Source organism: Colletotrichum abscissum (assembly GCF_030869225.1).
Source record: "Colletotrichum abscissum strain IMI 504890 chromosome Unknown Scaffold_17.1, whole genome shotgun sequence".
In the NCBI taxonomy this organism is placed as follows: domain Eukaryota; kingdom Fungi; phylum Ascomycota; class Sordariomycetes; order Glomerellales; family Glomerellaceae; genus Colletotrichum; species Colletotrichum abscissum.
Genome location: NW_026850065.1, coordinates 702,940 through 717,782, shown reverse-complemented (window position 1 = coordinate 717,782; position 14,843 = coordinate 702,940). Strand labels below are relative to the sequence as shown.

At 51.3% G+C, this 14,843-nt stretch overlaps 7 protein-coding genes across 7 annotated transcripts; 1 reads left to right on the top strand and 6 right to left on the bottom strand.

The window, feature by feature from the left end:
* Positions 1–255: 255 nt before the first annotated feature.
* CABS01_07902 (uncharacterized protein) lies at positions 256–970 on the bottom strand (the record flags this gene model as incomplete). Its single annotated transcript, XM_060541264.1, has 2 exons — positions 256–707; positions 766–970. The coding sequence occupies 2 exons, from the start codon at positions 968–970 to the stop codon at positions 256–258; spliced, it is 657 nt and encodes a 218-aa protein (XP_060402764.1).
* A 1,416-nt stretch (positions 971–2,386) lies between these two features.
* On the bottom strand, positions 2,387–2,515 carry CABS01_07901 (uncharacterized protein; the record flags this gene model as incomplete). Its single annotated transcript, XM_060541263.1, has 1 exon — positions 2,387–2,515. One exon carries the CDS (start codon positions 2,513–2,515, stop codon positions 2,387–2,389), a length of 129 nt encoding a protein of 42 aa, XP_060402763.1.
* A 660-nt stretch (positions 2,516–3,175) lies between these two features.
* Positions 3,176–4,861, bottom strand: CABS01_07900 (CFEM domain-containing protein; the record flags this gene model as incomplete). Its single annotated transcript, XM_060541262.1, has 8 exons — positions 3,176–3,420; positions 3,488–3,558; positions 3,623–4,011; positions 4,059–4,168; positions 4,222–4,258; positions 4,316–4,500; positions 4,554–4,689; positions 4,751–4,861. 8 exons carry the CDS (start codon positions 4,859–4,861, stop codon positions 3,176–3,178), a joined length of 1,284 nt encoding a protein of 427 aa, XP_060402762.1.
* Positions 4,862–5,650: 789 nt separating this feature from the next.
* Positions 5,651–7,310, bottom strand: CABS01_07899 (methyltransferase domain-containing protein; the record flags this gene model as incomplete). Its single annotated transcript, XM_060541261.1, has 10 exons — positions 5,651–5,705; positions 5,776–6,195; positions 6,245–6,382; positions 6,431–6,468; positions 6,534–6,571; positions 6,628–6,757; positions 6,832–6,854; positions 6,946–7,031; positions 7,084–7,118; positions 7,185–7,310. The coding sequence occupies 10 exons, from the start codon at positions 7,308–7,310 to the stop codon at positions 5,651–5,653; spliced, it is 1,089 nt and encodes a 362-aa protein (XP_060402761.1).
* Positions 7,311–7,842: 532 nt separating this feature from the next.
* CABS01_07898 (uncharacterized protein) lies at positions 7,843–8,760 on the bottom strand (the record flags this gene model as incomplete). Its single annotated transcript, XM_060541260.1, has 1 exon — positions 7,843–8,760. The coding sequence occupies one exon, from the start codon at positions 8,758–8,760 to the stop codon at positions 7,843–7,845; it is 918 nt and encodes a 305-aa protein (XP_060402760.1).
* Positions 8,761–9,524: 764 nt separating this feature from the next.
* Positions 9,525–10,699, bottom strand: CABS01_07897 (alcohol dehydrogenase; the record flags this gene model as incomplete). Its single annotated transcript, XM_060541259.1, has 2 exons — positions 9,525–10,434; positions 10,500–10,699. 2 exons carry the CDS (start codon positions 10,697–10,699, stop codon positions 9,525–9,527), a joined length of 1,110 nt encoding a protein of 369 aa, XP_060402759.1.
* A 907-nt stretch (positions 10,700–11,606) lies between these two features.
* CABS01_07896 (chitin recognition protein) lies at positions 11,607–14,135 on the top strand (the record flags this gene model as incomplete). The annotated part of the gene is made up of 5 exons (XM_060541258.1): positions 11,607–11,705; positions 11,762–12,218; positions 12,291–12,829; positions 12,880–13,219; positions 13,903–14,135. 5 exons carry the CDS (start codon positions 11,607–11,609, stop codon positions 14,133–14,135), a joined length of 1,668 nt encoding a protein of 555 aa, XP_060402758.1.
* Positions 14,136–14,843: the final 708 nt, after the last annotated feature.

The following is a 14,843-nucleotide window of genomic DNA, read 5'->3' as shown; positions in this document are numbered from 1 at the left end:
GCGCGGCTGAGTATGAGCTGATTATTGAGTGAATGCGCAGATTGAAATTGAATTGTGATGCACGATATCCTATGGTATCTCCTGAACGATCAAATACCCCAACGCCAATACCAGAGAATCATGTCACAGCAAGCCAGAAACGCCTTTTCCCAGAACCATACACGGCTGACTGCCATGGCGTGGCATGCCGTTGACGTGTAGAACCCAATGCGCCACCAAAAAGAATGATGCCCAGAAGCAGCCAGGCTAGGATACTTAGAAGATAGACATCGAAGAGGATGGCCATCCAGAGCCGTTTCGTGCCGCTCCCGCTGCAACTCCAACACACCTCAAGCATCGCCGCTGCTCGCCGAGGTTTGTAACGGAGCAATGCGAGCACACGTGCCTGCTGCACGCACCGCAAGAGTGATCAACACCGTAGCTGTAGCCATCGTCAATATCCATCCCGCCCGCCGCGCCATCAGAGACACCGAGACCAGAGCCGCAGTCGTCGCAGCTCATTGGCGACAGCGCGCTCTGGTCTACGGACGGAGCTGAGGCGGGGCACCTGGGCTCGGCCGATTTGATATTCCAGAAGCTGTGAAGGGACTTCTGGCTATTGCGGGCGGCAGGAACGGGTGTGGGTTCGGACTGATTCGTCTCGTGGCCTGCGTCGGCTGGGTACTGGTTGTGTTGCTGTGCGGAGTAAAGCATGTTCAGAGTACGTTCTGAGGTATGCTGTCAGCTATGTTGCCCTTCTTGATTGACGCCATGGACCAGACTTACGATGGATTTGCTCCTCCGAGGGCCTGTTGTCGCGGAAGCGCTTCATTGTGCGACTCGAGAGATGCGATGGCGTCGCATGTGCGCGAGGATAGATGGGGCTGGGAGAGATTGGTGACTCGAAGGATTCGATACTGGATTCGGAGCGAGCTGGCGAGGGGAAGAGGGTGACGAGTTCGGATTCGGAGCGCTTGCGCTTGTGAGCCATCTTTGTCTGGAGATCCAGGTAGAACTCTTGGAAAATAAAAGGCGGTAATTTCGGTGCTGTCTGAGATAACCGGGGCAGAATGATCGAATTGACGATGTTGTATTTGTATCAGAGTCGGGAAAGGATGGTACAGGCCGACGGGGATCAGATCGAATGGAATATCTCCATTTGCCTGTGACAAGTTGAGTATGCGAGATAGAATGATGCTAGGGAGTGCCGGGCGCGACGCGTCTTTTGATGGTCGAGGCGCGTTATGTACGTGATAGCCCCGCTGGACTTTAAGTGGTCTGGGCTTACCTAAGGCGATAAGGCAGTGGACTCAGCAACGATGCATGCATGATTTTAGCGAATACGGCAGCAACTTCATTTCCCAGACGCTTCTCAAACTATATCAGAGTAGCAAACGTATTCAGGAGGTTAGATGCTTGATGGAAGCAGATCAACAACTAACGTGATGTATGGATGCTTCCATCCCAACGGAAGCTGTGTTCACCTGCCGTTGCGGGTGCTCGCTCCGTCCCGCGCGTGCACGCGCCACGTCCGGCCCGGAGCCTGGTCAGCGGTCCCGATCCGCCAGTTTCAAACGGTAGCTAAAAAACAAATACAACCAGTGCCGAAACAATGCTGAATCCCACAGACATATCACCGATCAAAGCGTAGGAACTGCCATCATTGAAAATCTACATGAGCTCAATCATCTGTTTCTCTGCCTTTGCCTTGTCCCATCCCAAGCCAACTTCCTCCCCTGTACCGGGCCAGCCAGCTTCCCGCATGATCTTTTGCCTGAGACCATTGCCGTACGTCTCGTCAAGCTCTGTTTCTGCGGACCGGTATCTCTTCCCAATGTGGCCAGCCCATTCCATTTTTTGGCATCCAGTTCATAACCTTCCATTGCTCTTGACACATTTTGAAGAATGTATTGATGCGATAGGTCGGCAAATATCTCCAATTATGACCGAGTGTATATATGTCGACATCCTCCTCACTCTCTTCACTATCCTCTCCGTTACTTTTATCGTCTTTTTCATCTTCCGCCTCGTCTTCATCATCTCCGCCCCATTGGATATGATCCGCATCGGGAGGGATCGGTGCCTACCCGCGTGGGAATTCCTCTCTAACTCTGCCCACAATGACGATGTTGTGTTCCGTCTCAAGAAGGATATCATAGCCCTCTTCTTTTTCTTCGGCCAGCACTGCCAAGGTGAACATGCTGGATGTGATCGGCACTCCTCCGCCCTCAGGAGAGTAGCCAGGATTGGCACCAATCTTGTCTTGAGGGACAGGCCGCACTTCCTCATTATACGCGCGGCTTTCTTCATGGGTCCTTCTGCAGAAAGATACGTCTGCGAAGTTACAGGGTGTATTTGATTTCATGCAGCTGATCCGATCGCTAGTGAAATACCGGAATGTGCCGCATCAACTCAATGACGGTATCATTTCGGCCCAAGATGGAGAAGGATTCAGACGTAATCCGAGGCCATCCTCCGGAGGGAGGGTACTCGAGAGAACAGACACTGCCAGGGTGTACGCGGGCGAGAAGTTCATAGTAGGATGTGATGGCAGCCACAGTGGCCTTGAGAGAGTATTCTGCTTGAGAGGAGTCGGAAGAAGACTGAGCCATGATCGTGAAGAAAAGAGTTTTAGCTGGTGGTTGTGATGAAAGATGATGAGATGAGAGTAGATGATGGTCGTTAGCTCAGAATGCTACATGGAGGGTGCAACGAAGGAGCTATAACTGAAGTAGATGGTCATTGACGAAGGGAGAAAAGGGGAACAGAGCTTAGCCTCATTTTAGAATTCCGCTCTGAGATCCGGGCTTTGGGGTTCTTGAGCACCGATAAGGCTTAGTAATTTTTCGAGGTAGTTTGATGAAGCTGCGCTTAAATGCAGGAGCCCACGATCTGACGAATGAATTTCTGGAGAGATGGCTACTTTTCCTTTCACCTTCTCTATCCTCGAATAAATACTTGGGCGGCGACAATATATAAACGACAAGATTCTAGCTATGATCAATCAAGGTGATCAGATTCCACGAAGGAACATTCCATAGGAATAAGATAGCCAGAGGAAAAGGCGGTTCAGCTTCTTCCACTGCGGGTAGCAACCTTAATCTTTGATATCTACATATGCCAACATTAAGTCTGCACTTAATTATTATACATACGGACGAGGTAAGTCCTAAAATCTTACTCTCATACTATGATTTTATGGAGAATTATGGTGGCTGCTCTCGTCTATGGTGTCGAGCTCGCTCATTTGCTGCGACCCGCCCTTCTTGGGCGTGAGCATTGAGCCTCTATACTCAGCCGCAGCTGAACTCAAATGCTTCTTCTTTTCTGACTGTTGAAGGATGAACCGAACAAAGAACTGACGAAGAGTCGGTATGCAAGCTGTGAAAATTCCAACGTAAAGCTCAAGGTCCGTCCAAATGACGCTCGGCATCATGGCCACTGCGATGGAGTGAAATGCATCAGTACTCAGGCTTCATCGTGTGGAGCGAAGCAATCAGGAGCTTACCGGTAGGGTTGAGCGGATCTTTCCTAAAGTCCAAGATTGCTTTGATCCGGATGCAGCTTACAACTGTGAGACTGAAACGAATATGTCAGTAACCTGCGGTGCTTTATGAGATGGATATTAAGGCAAGGTACTCACAACAGACCGAGACTGAACATGAACATGATCGCAAACTTCTTGCGGCGAGCCAGATTCATGCCCCAAACTTGGGTCAGGGGTAAAATGAGCATCCAAACATCCAGCGCAATGTTTATCCCCGCGTGTGCCAGCGCGAGATATACAATGTTCATACACTTCCCAGTCGCATCCCCTGTCCAGAATGTCCATGCAAGACTCACAGGATTGCACTGGAACAGGCCAACGAAGATGAAGATGATGCCGTTCATGAGGTTGAGTACCTGCGTGACCCACAACGCAATGGTGATCTTTTCGCCAGGCAGATGAAAAATCCGAAGGTACATGAAGAGAATCGATGCCTTGATGATGTCGATGCAGGAATGATATAATGTTTGTAGTGCATAGAAGCCCTATAAGATTTGATGTTAGCAACAATAGCCCCGGGTGCAAGTCGTACAGACGATTTGACGTCCGCGAAGAAGTGGCAGGCGTTGAATACCTTGAAGAAATGGGTAATCTGTGAGTTACTGAGAGTCCATAGATCTCTCCCGGCACCGTTATCCTCGACTGTTCAATAATGTCAGCGCACTTTTGGAGTTGAGAATCCCTCGGTGGCTTACGAAAGACGTGCAATGACACGTACGCCACAAGTATAATCTTCAAACATCATATTAGTGTCTTGGTCAGGCCTTTCCGGACTGGTCGGCGACCTACGTATGCCACAATAATAGTGTAGTCATCCCAACCCCACGGCGATAACCGAGCAAACTTCGTTATCAGCCGAAGGATGATGGCGAGTGTTGGAAGCATCGCGAACAGAACGATCCGAGCTACTTTCGTGGCTGGTACCTCATTGTGCAGAGGGAAATCACACGCGGTCCAGGTGATATTTTGCGTGACTGAAGTAGACGTGAGACGGATAACTTCCGCACTGGGGCGGATTGAGACCTACTGATGGCGTATTTCAGCGGGCAACTCATAATAACACATCCTTCCACGAATTTGATGAAGTCGTCATCCTGACACAGACATGTTTGATCATTCGTGGGGCAGTTCGTTTGATTGAGGCCTCCGAGGAGGCAAGGCAGCTTCACTTCAAATTAACACCGCCGTATCTAGTTGCCGATGGGGTGGTTCCAGTCTTCTTACAGCGCATGGGGGATTATCGTCGAGTGAAAGACCGGGAACATCGGGTAGAGTTGGCTGTTGGGCGAAGATTGTCGTCACACCGACGAGAAGGGCCACCAAGGTTGTCCGCATGGTGTCAATCAACGGCGGTGGCTCTGATAAGCAATCTCGAAGTTGATCTCTGATGAACGCCAAGAAATCGAATATGGCGCGTCCTTGATGGTTTTTGTGACGACCGACAAACACTTTTAAGGGAAAGGATAGCAGCACTAGACAGGTTCGAGAAGGGGGTCTTCCATTGAAACCATCACCCGTTGCACTCTGGCAACGAGAACCACGCATTCCAGACAAAAGGCCCACGAGACATACCTGCAAGAGGGCCCATCTCGGCGGCGTGGCTGTTCAAAGAGCTACCTCTCCCAGGCTGACAGTCTCGCTTGATTCCGGCCACCATCATTCGGTTTCGGTGAGGTGTCTGGGGCGAGACTCTCGTCAAATAGCAACCAGGGCGTCGATGGCTTGGAGAATCAGCCCGGATGGATCGAACGGGAGCGGGCTTGAAGTCGCATCGGGCCTAGTTTGCCGTGGCGGGATCTTCATCGGTTCCATCCGGTACCTATAAATGAGGATCATGCCTCGAGATCCCGTTAGCAGATGTGATGTCTCACCCGGAATTGCCCTGGGCAGACGCTAGTTCACCCGCATTATGAGTTCGATCGCGCGCGATTCCAAGGCGATTATGCTCTGGCCATGACATGTGAGCCGCACTGTAGCACAAAATTGAGTTTCGCAATCATTATTGTTCTCAGAAAGACGATTCTAATGCATGCGCTGGAGCAGACTTGAGTGAAGTAAACCTCGGGAAAGCGATCAATCCCCCCATCGATATGTGTAATATTTGTGCCATCCACTTTCCTGCGATCAAGAGGTCTCCTCCACCTCCTCTTCATCTGGTTTTTGTGCATAAACCACGTGGCTATCAAAGACAGCGTCAGTCAACTCTCCCATAAATAAAGACTAGTCGAAGCAATTGAAAGGAGACTTACATCGCAGTATGGGCATGGAAGCTCCCGGCCTTTAGCTCCTTGCGTACCTCGGCTAGCAGTACCAAGACTTCCTCTCTGGTCCATCCATGGACGCCACAGAAGGTCCTCAAACTAAATGCTTCCAAGCCATCCATTAGCTGAATGAGGTTCATCATACCAATCTCTTTGTAGTGAGGATCTTTGGCCCATGGCCCGATGGGCATCTTGAACTTCTGGTGGACGACATCGACGAATCCTGTTTCCTTAACCCAGCCTTCGAGCAACGGTCCGATGCAGGGATCACGGCCAATCTTTCTGCAGGCCTCGATCAAGAGTTTACTCCACCGATCAGTGTGGTGCTCTTCAGTCAGTGTTCCGTCCTCCGAGACATAATTGATGTCGTAGTCTTGAAACTCGACCCAGCCTCCAGGCTTGAGATTTCTAGGACTTTGGTCAGTATTGGCCTATCGACCGTCTAGAGGAGGCATACGCGTAGATTTGTTTCATGAGCTTGGGCCAATCGACAATAGAACCGGCCATGTATCGACAAAAGATGAAGTCGAATTTCTGCTCGTTTACCCAGGAGCTTTCAACGTCGTCAATTTCAAACTTGACGTTCGGCGGAACCCTGAAAATTGGTCAATGGGAAGTACTGCCTCAAATCCACAACACTTACCAAGATGGCTGAATCGCGCTCAAATCGTTTCCTAAGATCTGTGAAGAGTAGACTTTTATGAGCAATTAGTTGGTTAAGGACACAAGCATAGCGGAGCGCGTACCTCTGCGTTGGGAAAGACGTCTGCTGCCTCGATGGCCCCTTCATACTCATCTGGTTAGCAACAATCAACCAACTTGATCTCGGGCGTTGCTTACAGATGCCAGTACCGGTGCCAATGTCAAGAATCCTATGGGTGGTCTCGGATGGAATTGGAGCCAAGAATAGCTTCCTGCCGAGGATCTTCACCATGTAGGTGTGATGAAAGTCCAGTCGGTCCATCTCTAACTGTATATACGAAGTAAATAGTCAATGATTGTTCTTGCTTTCTGGGCGCATATATTCTCAGGGTTTCGGAATACCTCGTCATTCGGTCCCAAATATGCTGGTTCTCTGTTAGTCACTGGTAGAGTCTCTTTGCCCTGAGCCCATGTTGGTGCGAAATTAGACCCAAGCAGGTGTATCGAGTCACTTACCTCCCGCACGAAATGCATGATACCGTCGGCCGTATTCGGTGGGATAGTCTATCGCGCTGGAGGTTAAAGACGCCGTGTAGGTCGAGCTAGTTACGGCGTTAGTGTTGCGTCACCAAAATCATGAGCAATATCTTCTACATTTGATCACTGATACTGGAGCCCGATCCGTTAATCTAGAGTAAGGCAGTTTCCAAGTCAGTTGACCCAACTTGATCGGCTCGAGAAACAAGGCTACGAACGCTAGCTGTATCATCGACCTCTAGAGTAGCAGCTTCGTTGGCCGAGGTCAGGGCCTGTTCACGATTAGGCGATGCTGTTTGTGACCTGTCATTCGCCGCCACCGGGCTGGGTGAAGAGTTGGTCATCTTCGATGTCAATTGCTGGTGCTATGTTTTGAGATGTCGGGCAAGGACAAGCGCAATTGGAGACTGGGATGCAAGTATCACCGGTCAATCCGTGACTTAAGTAGACGAGACCTGGGTAAAGAGGGGTTCTCAAGGGTTGCGAGTCCCTCGCCGGAGGATACACCGTTGTTGGTGCGAGCGCCTGGATTATGCATGCAACATCACTTATACGATGTTATCTCACTTGCCTGGTTCCATTTCCCTGCATGGAACAAGGATGAAGAGCAAATCAAAAACCTACCAGTTGCCTCGCAGTGGGACTCCTCAACGGCGCAGCCAACATGCAACGATGTGTGAATGCGGGCAGCCGGGACGCGACCAACAAGACCCAAGATGGGACCTCATCCCCGCATGTGGCAGAGCGAGAGAGAAAACAATCACTTGCAATAGCAATACCTAGCAATGGAGTTCGAAAGCTGATTGCGTGACTCGAAACTTAGCAACTTTGAACAGTTTAGATGAAACTCTAGACCATTACGACAAGTTTCAACTTCTATGTGCCCAGCATACCTGCGAGAGTGTCGACTACCTCACCAGTTCGACGTGAAATCAGACTGATGTGCGCCTCTTCTTGAACGACTCTGAGTTCCGCACCTCGAATCATCCCCGCTGCCTCCTGTGCCATCCGCAATGGGACGTTGACATCCTTGCCCGCATGCCAAATAACCAACTTCCCTTCCTGTACAACCAAATCCTTCAACTCGAACCCCCAAGGACTCCCAAATAGTTTCGCTTCCCATGCAAATCCGCAACTACTCTCACGAAATGCCTCGCGCGTGCTCTGCTCCAACACCCGCAAGATCTTACCATCATCGGCGTACAGTGCCTCCCGATCCTCAACCGGACGGCTCTTGAAGGCATCAGCCGTCGCTCGGGCGAGCCTTTCCGGGTGTTCAGCATCTCGAGCGAGATTCCCCACTTCCCAGTCGGCGATGCTCTCAATGAGACCCGGTGACCACGGCGCAATGCTGAAGAGCAGGCGGTTCATGAGCATCATGCCGCTCAGACCTAGCTCTGACGGAAACATCCCGGAGACGATTGCCACGCCAGAGAGCCGTGGTGGTGGAATAGAGTGCAGGCATGCGAGGGCGTACGGAGCACCGCCGGAGATACCCAGAACGGCGAAGCGCTGGATTTTGAGGTTGTCTGCTAGGTGAAGGACATCTTGCGGGAAGGAGAGAATTGTGCGGTTGGGTTGGAAGGTCGAACCGCCGTAGCCCGGGCGTGTTACGGCGACAACACAGATGTTGCGCCTGGTGGCTTCTTCATGGACGGGTTGGCCTTCGTGGTGTGAGCCTGGGAGGCCATGGAAGTGGAAGATTGTTGGTTGGTTCGGTTGTGGGGTGATGCCGAATGTGGTGTAGCTGAGGATGCGGCCATCTGGGAGGCGGAGGGATTGGTCTTTTGACATGAATGCGATTGCGGAAAGTCGTGTGATGAACCTCTCAAACTATTGACTGCCGTCCTGGTAAGTTGAATTGACGTTGGATCAATCTGAATGCTGATGCGCGCTACCTGGGCCAAATCAAGTGCGACACGATTACGTACACGAATCCTTCGATACCAAGCCAATGACAGTTTCTCATTCTGTCGACGGCCTTTGATTCCGAGTATGAGATATAGGTCTATTGAGGCGCAATCGAACGGATCCTATTGGAATGGGGTGGGGCGATCAGTCCTAGCGGTCCTTTTAAAGCTGATTAAGTCTGGGGATCTACGGGAGAGCTAATCGGAGTAAGATATAAGGAGAAGGGCCTCGATTAGAGATAGGAGCTTAGTAACATAGATTTTTATTTTAATTATATATATACTTTTTTAAGATCGAACTAGAGCCTTTTTAATGATTTATTTTTATATATAATAATATAAAATAATTAAGAAGTTTACCCTTCTAATTTAGTTAATATTATCCTCTTTCCCTTAGTTATAGCTCCGTCGATTAAGACCGTATTAACCCGATCGAAGGAGGCATCTTATATTACTTTTGTAAGTATTAGTAGTTCTTTTAAAGCACCGTACCGCGAGAGTCCCTTATACCCTACACGTTTTCACTATTACTTAGCAATGCTAAGAAACATAGTGAGATGAGATGTCGATTCCTTGATATATCTGCATTAAATTGTGTGCATGATGTTGATGAGAAAGTTTGTCACAAGCTTCGAATGAGACGGTTCTTCAAGACTCGACCCTTATTATGCATCTCCCAATCCCTCCCTTGCCACTGTTCACCTTCTCACACTCTTCCTTCACCGATTTCAAGTCCGCCAGGTCCACTACTCGAAAGACGCCCTTGACCTTGCCAGTAGCGATAAGCTCCCCAGCCTTCTCCAAGTCCTCTCTGTTCTCGGGATTGCCAGACACGAATTCATGCTTTATATTGGTGCCGCGTAACAAGAACGAATACCAAAGCTGGGCTAAGTGCAACACCCAGACAACCCAGAAGGGAACCAGTGCTGGCCCAAGGAGCTCTTTTGTCAAGGTTGGCGGGGGAATAGATGCGATAGACATGAGTATGCCCGTCTTGGGGTTGAGAAGAGGTATTCCGGGACCCATAGTATTCCACTGCGTGTTGAACATGAAGTCCACGCTTCCTTTGGGTATCACAGAGCCGACATCCGTAGTGGTGTAATCAATCAGTTCATCAACCATCCCCGGAAGATGCTGCTCAACGAGGCTCATCTTAGGAGTCGAAACCGTGGAAATAATCTTCCTGGCGCCAAAGACGTTTTTGGCAACTTGGATCGCGCTGAAGCCTCCACCGCTCAGGGCTCCGGGAATGAAGACGGTCTTGCCTTCCAGCGTTTCCTGTCCTGTGATGGCGAGTCCGCGTCTAATGGTCTGGTACGCCGTGACGGTGTATCCCAAAAGAGATGCAGCCTCTTCGAAGCTCATATGCGGCGGCTTGGGCAGGAAAAGTCTCTCCGGCCCAACGGCGTACTCGGAGCAGAAGCCTGGGTCGGGGATGCTGAAGGCTGGCCGCGTGAAGCACAGCCCGTAGACTGCGTCGCCTACTTTGAGGGTTTTTACGTCCGCGCCGACAGCTACGACGATCCCGGAGCCCTCGCAGCCAATCTTGATGGGAAAACTGAAGACAACAAGTTGTTAGCCCTACAGATGAGGTTTTGGCCCATGGGCCAGTACTCAACGTACCTTTCTTTGCGTAGCGCAACGATCGGAGAACCCTGAGATCTCTGGCAGTCGCCCTTCATGACAGCTCCAGCCTTTACTCGAATTATCACGTCCGTGGGGCTGGTAATGGTCGGCACCGGCACTTCAGCTACTTCCCAGCCGACAGGGCTGCCGTGCTTCGGCGCGACGAGAGAGCGCATCGTCTGAGGGAGGAGGACCATATTTGAAATTCGTCGTTCTGAAGTCGATGGTGTCTAAGATGAAATCATCACGAATCGAGGTTCTTTTAAGTTTGGATAAAGGCAGGCAGCAACAAGTGTGCGACGGAGTCTTCAGGTCTCGGTCGGCGGTTTCGGTGGGGCATTCGGCGGTCTCGGCGGCACGGCCCCACCGAAAGCCCCGAATGTTTCGGCCGTCCGGAAAGGCTCGATCGCGGGGTTACACGAAGCAGAGGAGTGATGGTCTTCGAACCATTCAAAATGACGCTGAAATCAACCTCGATAGTCAACCCAGTAGATCCCACACATTTCTGACGCGTCGCGTAGAGGATGGCTCCAACCCCCTCTTCACGCGATCTTGCCCTTTATCGGCTTTGGTGGCAGGATGAGTCAAGGGGTAGCGGTCGCCCTTGCAGAAAAGAGGGAACGTGACGGGGAAAGTTGGATTGACGACGCCATCGGACTCTGGCGCGGAATTCTGCATCGCAATAACGCCCAGCGGGGAGGGAGGACTATTCCCGCCGCATTTCTTTTCTGGACACTTTCCGCCCACGGCAGGACCGCAGGAGAGAAGGAGGAGCCGTGATGGAGGGGGTCCGCGCCTGGCTCTTGGAAGATGGAAGATGTAACTTGCGGGAGGTGCGATTGTCCCTTTACTTTCTAGATGTTATTTAGAGAAAGAACTACCCTCGAAAAGCGTTCATCATGGAGAAGCAGCCAGCAACTGCACCCGCCTTCCCAGTTTCCTAGACTTGGGCGCCGACGTCATCGTTACTGAAGTCCGCATTGCCTCCAGCATCACGAGGACTCCTGTGTTCAAGCCAATATTGGCTGTCAGAAACCTGTCGTCCTCTTCTGTCTCTTTCTTTCGCTTGTCTGCCCTTGATTCCCCATATACCACTTTGCTGCAATGGCGCTGCTCAGGATGTTCGTCTTGTTGAGCATAGCAGTCTCATGGTGTTCTGCAGCTTTCGACCCAACTTCGAAAAACAATGTTGTTGTCTATTACGTAAGAAGACTCATTTTCAAATCGTCTTCGTGACTCTGGGACTGACAATGTAACAGGGGCAAGGTCCGAATCAGGGCGACCTAATAAACCAATGCCAGCAGCCCGAGATTGATGTAATTGTCCTCTCGTTCGTGCATCTTTTCCCAGCCCAGGCAAACGGATACCCTGGAACAAACTTTGGCAATCGATGCGGCGGCCAAGTTTACCCAGGTCCTGGCTTCAACGGTGTCATCGACCCTTCCAAAGATCAGTTGCAGTCAAATTGCCCTAGTCTCAACGCTCAGATTCCAGTATGCCAGCAGCAGTATGGCAAGAAGATATTGCTGTCACTCGGAGGTGGCGTGGTATCATACCAGCTTACAGGCAGAAACGAGGGTGAACTCCTGGCAACTTACTTGTGGTACATGTTCGGACCGAAAGATCCCAACTGGACAGGGCCTCGTCCATTCGATTACAACGGGCAAGCGGTTGAGGTTGACGGATTCGATATGGATATAGAGCATCCATCCACAGGTGTGTTAACATCTTCGCCGTCCCCTGGTCGATGCGTTCCATGAATGGCAGCTGATGCTTAGCTACCTGCAGACAATTCGGAAGGCTACATTGCCCTAGTGACCCTTCTGCGTACATTCTATGCCACAGCTTCGAAGCAATACTACCTGACTGGCGCTCCTCAATGCGTCGTTCCAGATGCCAACATGGCTGCGATGATCTCCGCCGCCAAGTTCGACATGATCTTTGTCCAATTTTACAACACCCCTAGTTGCTCAGCTGCGACTTGGGCAGCTAGCAACCCATCCTACACCCCTGGTTCAACGTATCAGCAAGCCGGGTTCACGTTCGATGCCTGGGTTCAATGGCTATCGAACACCCCAAGCAGAGACGCAAAGGTGTTCATCACCCTACCTGGTTCTTCAGATGCCGCCAATGCTGGGAACTATATCACCCATCAGCAGGCAAATAATCTCATCAGCGCGTACTATTGCCGGCCATCTTTCGGAGGCGTGGCTGTTTGGGAGGCAACTCGCGGTGACGGCAACCCCTATAACGGCAAATCTTTCCAGGCCACCATGAAAATTTGGCTGCAGGGAGCTGCAGCAGACACGCGACTCGCGAGCTGCCAAGTAGGTGAACGAATTCCAGACAGAGTATCACCCCGCTGACAAACAAGTAGGCACCATCAACAACGACAGCATCTTCTATCCAACCGACGACATCGACAACACCGACACAGCCCAATCCCGGCGAGCCTGGTTCTTGCGGTCCCGGTGTTGGATCTTGCGGTAGCGGATACTGCTGCAGTGCATATGGATATTGCGGGACGACAAGTGCTTACTGCGGAACGGGTTGCCAGCCGGGCTTTGGCACATGTAGCGCGGGAAGCAGCTCCGGAGGCAGCTCCGGAGGCAGTTCAGGAGGCAATTCAGGAGGCAGCTCTGGTGGCAGCTCCGGTGGTAGTTCCGGCGGTAGCTCAGGCAGCGGTGGGAGCTCAGGGCTGCCGGTCGCAAGAGACGGTGCGTGTGGTGCAGGAATAGCTACTTGCCGAGGCAACGGTGACTACCAATGCTGCAGCAAGAATGGATGGTGTGGTAATTCGGATCTCTACTGTGGTGCTGGGTGCCAACCCGGTTATGGCATTTGCAGTTGATTTCGAGAGCAAAACTGGGGTCCGGTACATAGATATCTTTGGCGTGCTTGTACATGAAAAGGAATGACACCATAGTAATACAAGAGCTTAATCTTAGGTGATAAAGCTGGAGCTTGTAATTGACTGTGAATAATGTCCATGGTATGGACCGACCACACCTTTGAGAGGCTGTTACGTGAAATGGGAGGGTGATGTGCGCATCAAGCTCTTCCCTGGGCAGCGGGCAGCGAGCACAGATGCCATTCTCCACCTGCTGGGATCTTCCTCCACGACTCCACAGCCTCCCACCGTTCCACTCCATCCATCCTACTGCACATCGCCGATCCGATATTCCAACTTCACTGCCTTGCTACGCACGTATACACTTGCTCTCGAATTACAACTACCTCTTGTTAGATGACTTGGACCACAACATTGGATGACAACTTATTTCCTGGAGACGGCGAGCGAAGGCCTCGGATGGGACGTCGTCGAACCTTCAGATTCAAAGCCCGTTACTGAAACTCTCTAGTTGCCCGCGGCCCGAAGATTACTAACTAATTGTAGTAGATGCTGGCGACATGCATACTCGAAACACAGATGACAGATCCGGGCTCCTCGCCATACGGCAGTTGACAGACGCCGGAGTTTTCCCCGAATGTTACCTCATTCGCGTCTTACGACCAAACCTCTCGGCTCTCGGTGCGCCATTCGATAATGGTGGGGACACTTGGAAAACCTTCTGTGTTGTCGTTCTGTCCGTCCCATCTCGCCAGACCACTAGAAACCTCACAGGCGGCTAGACTGAGTCCAATGACTCGCCAACATCTGCTTACTCCTTCTTATTCCCACGCGTCCAGGACTACTGTGGTATGCCACCGGAACGTCAATAAGAAGCTTCTTGTAATTCGCCGAAAAGCTAATCGGCTGCCGGGCTGACGGACTGGCGTTCGACTAATCGGCCCCGAAGATGGCGGGAAAAGATGTTTCCTATTACCGGCCAGGTAATTGGACCTCTCTAAAATCGATACCCACCCCTTTGCACATCTGTCGCACATGTGTCGTCCATCGAACAAAATCATCACGACTTGATTCATGAAGTGGTGGTTCCCCCGCGTATGCACGACAACCCTACCGCTATTGCTGCCGACATCGCTGCCGGTCTCTCCGCTAGGTTGATGCGGCCAACGGCCGAGGAAGATGTCATCCCCATGCGTTGGGACCTCGAGCTAATCTTGGAGCCATTGGAGCCAAGATGGGAGAACTAGCCCCATCGTGAAACCCGGCTTCGAGAAGATTTGCGGACGGCCCGCTCCTCAGGGGCTCAATGCCGCAGCTTTCTTTCTTGTCAATCAGCCTCTAGCCGAACATATTGCGGGAAAGGAACCATAGCCTCGGTGCGACCTAGACTCACAACGACATCACAAACCATTACGTGATGTTCTGGCTCCAGTGCGCTGCTTGTCTTTTGCATGCCGCTAACCTTCGGATGCCCCGCAAACGATGACTCG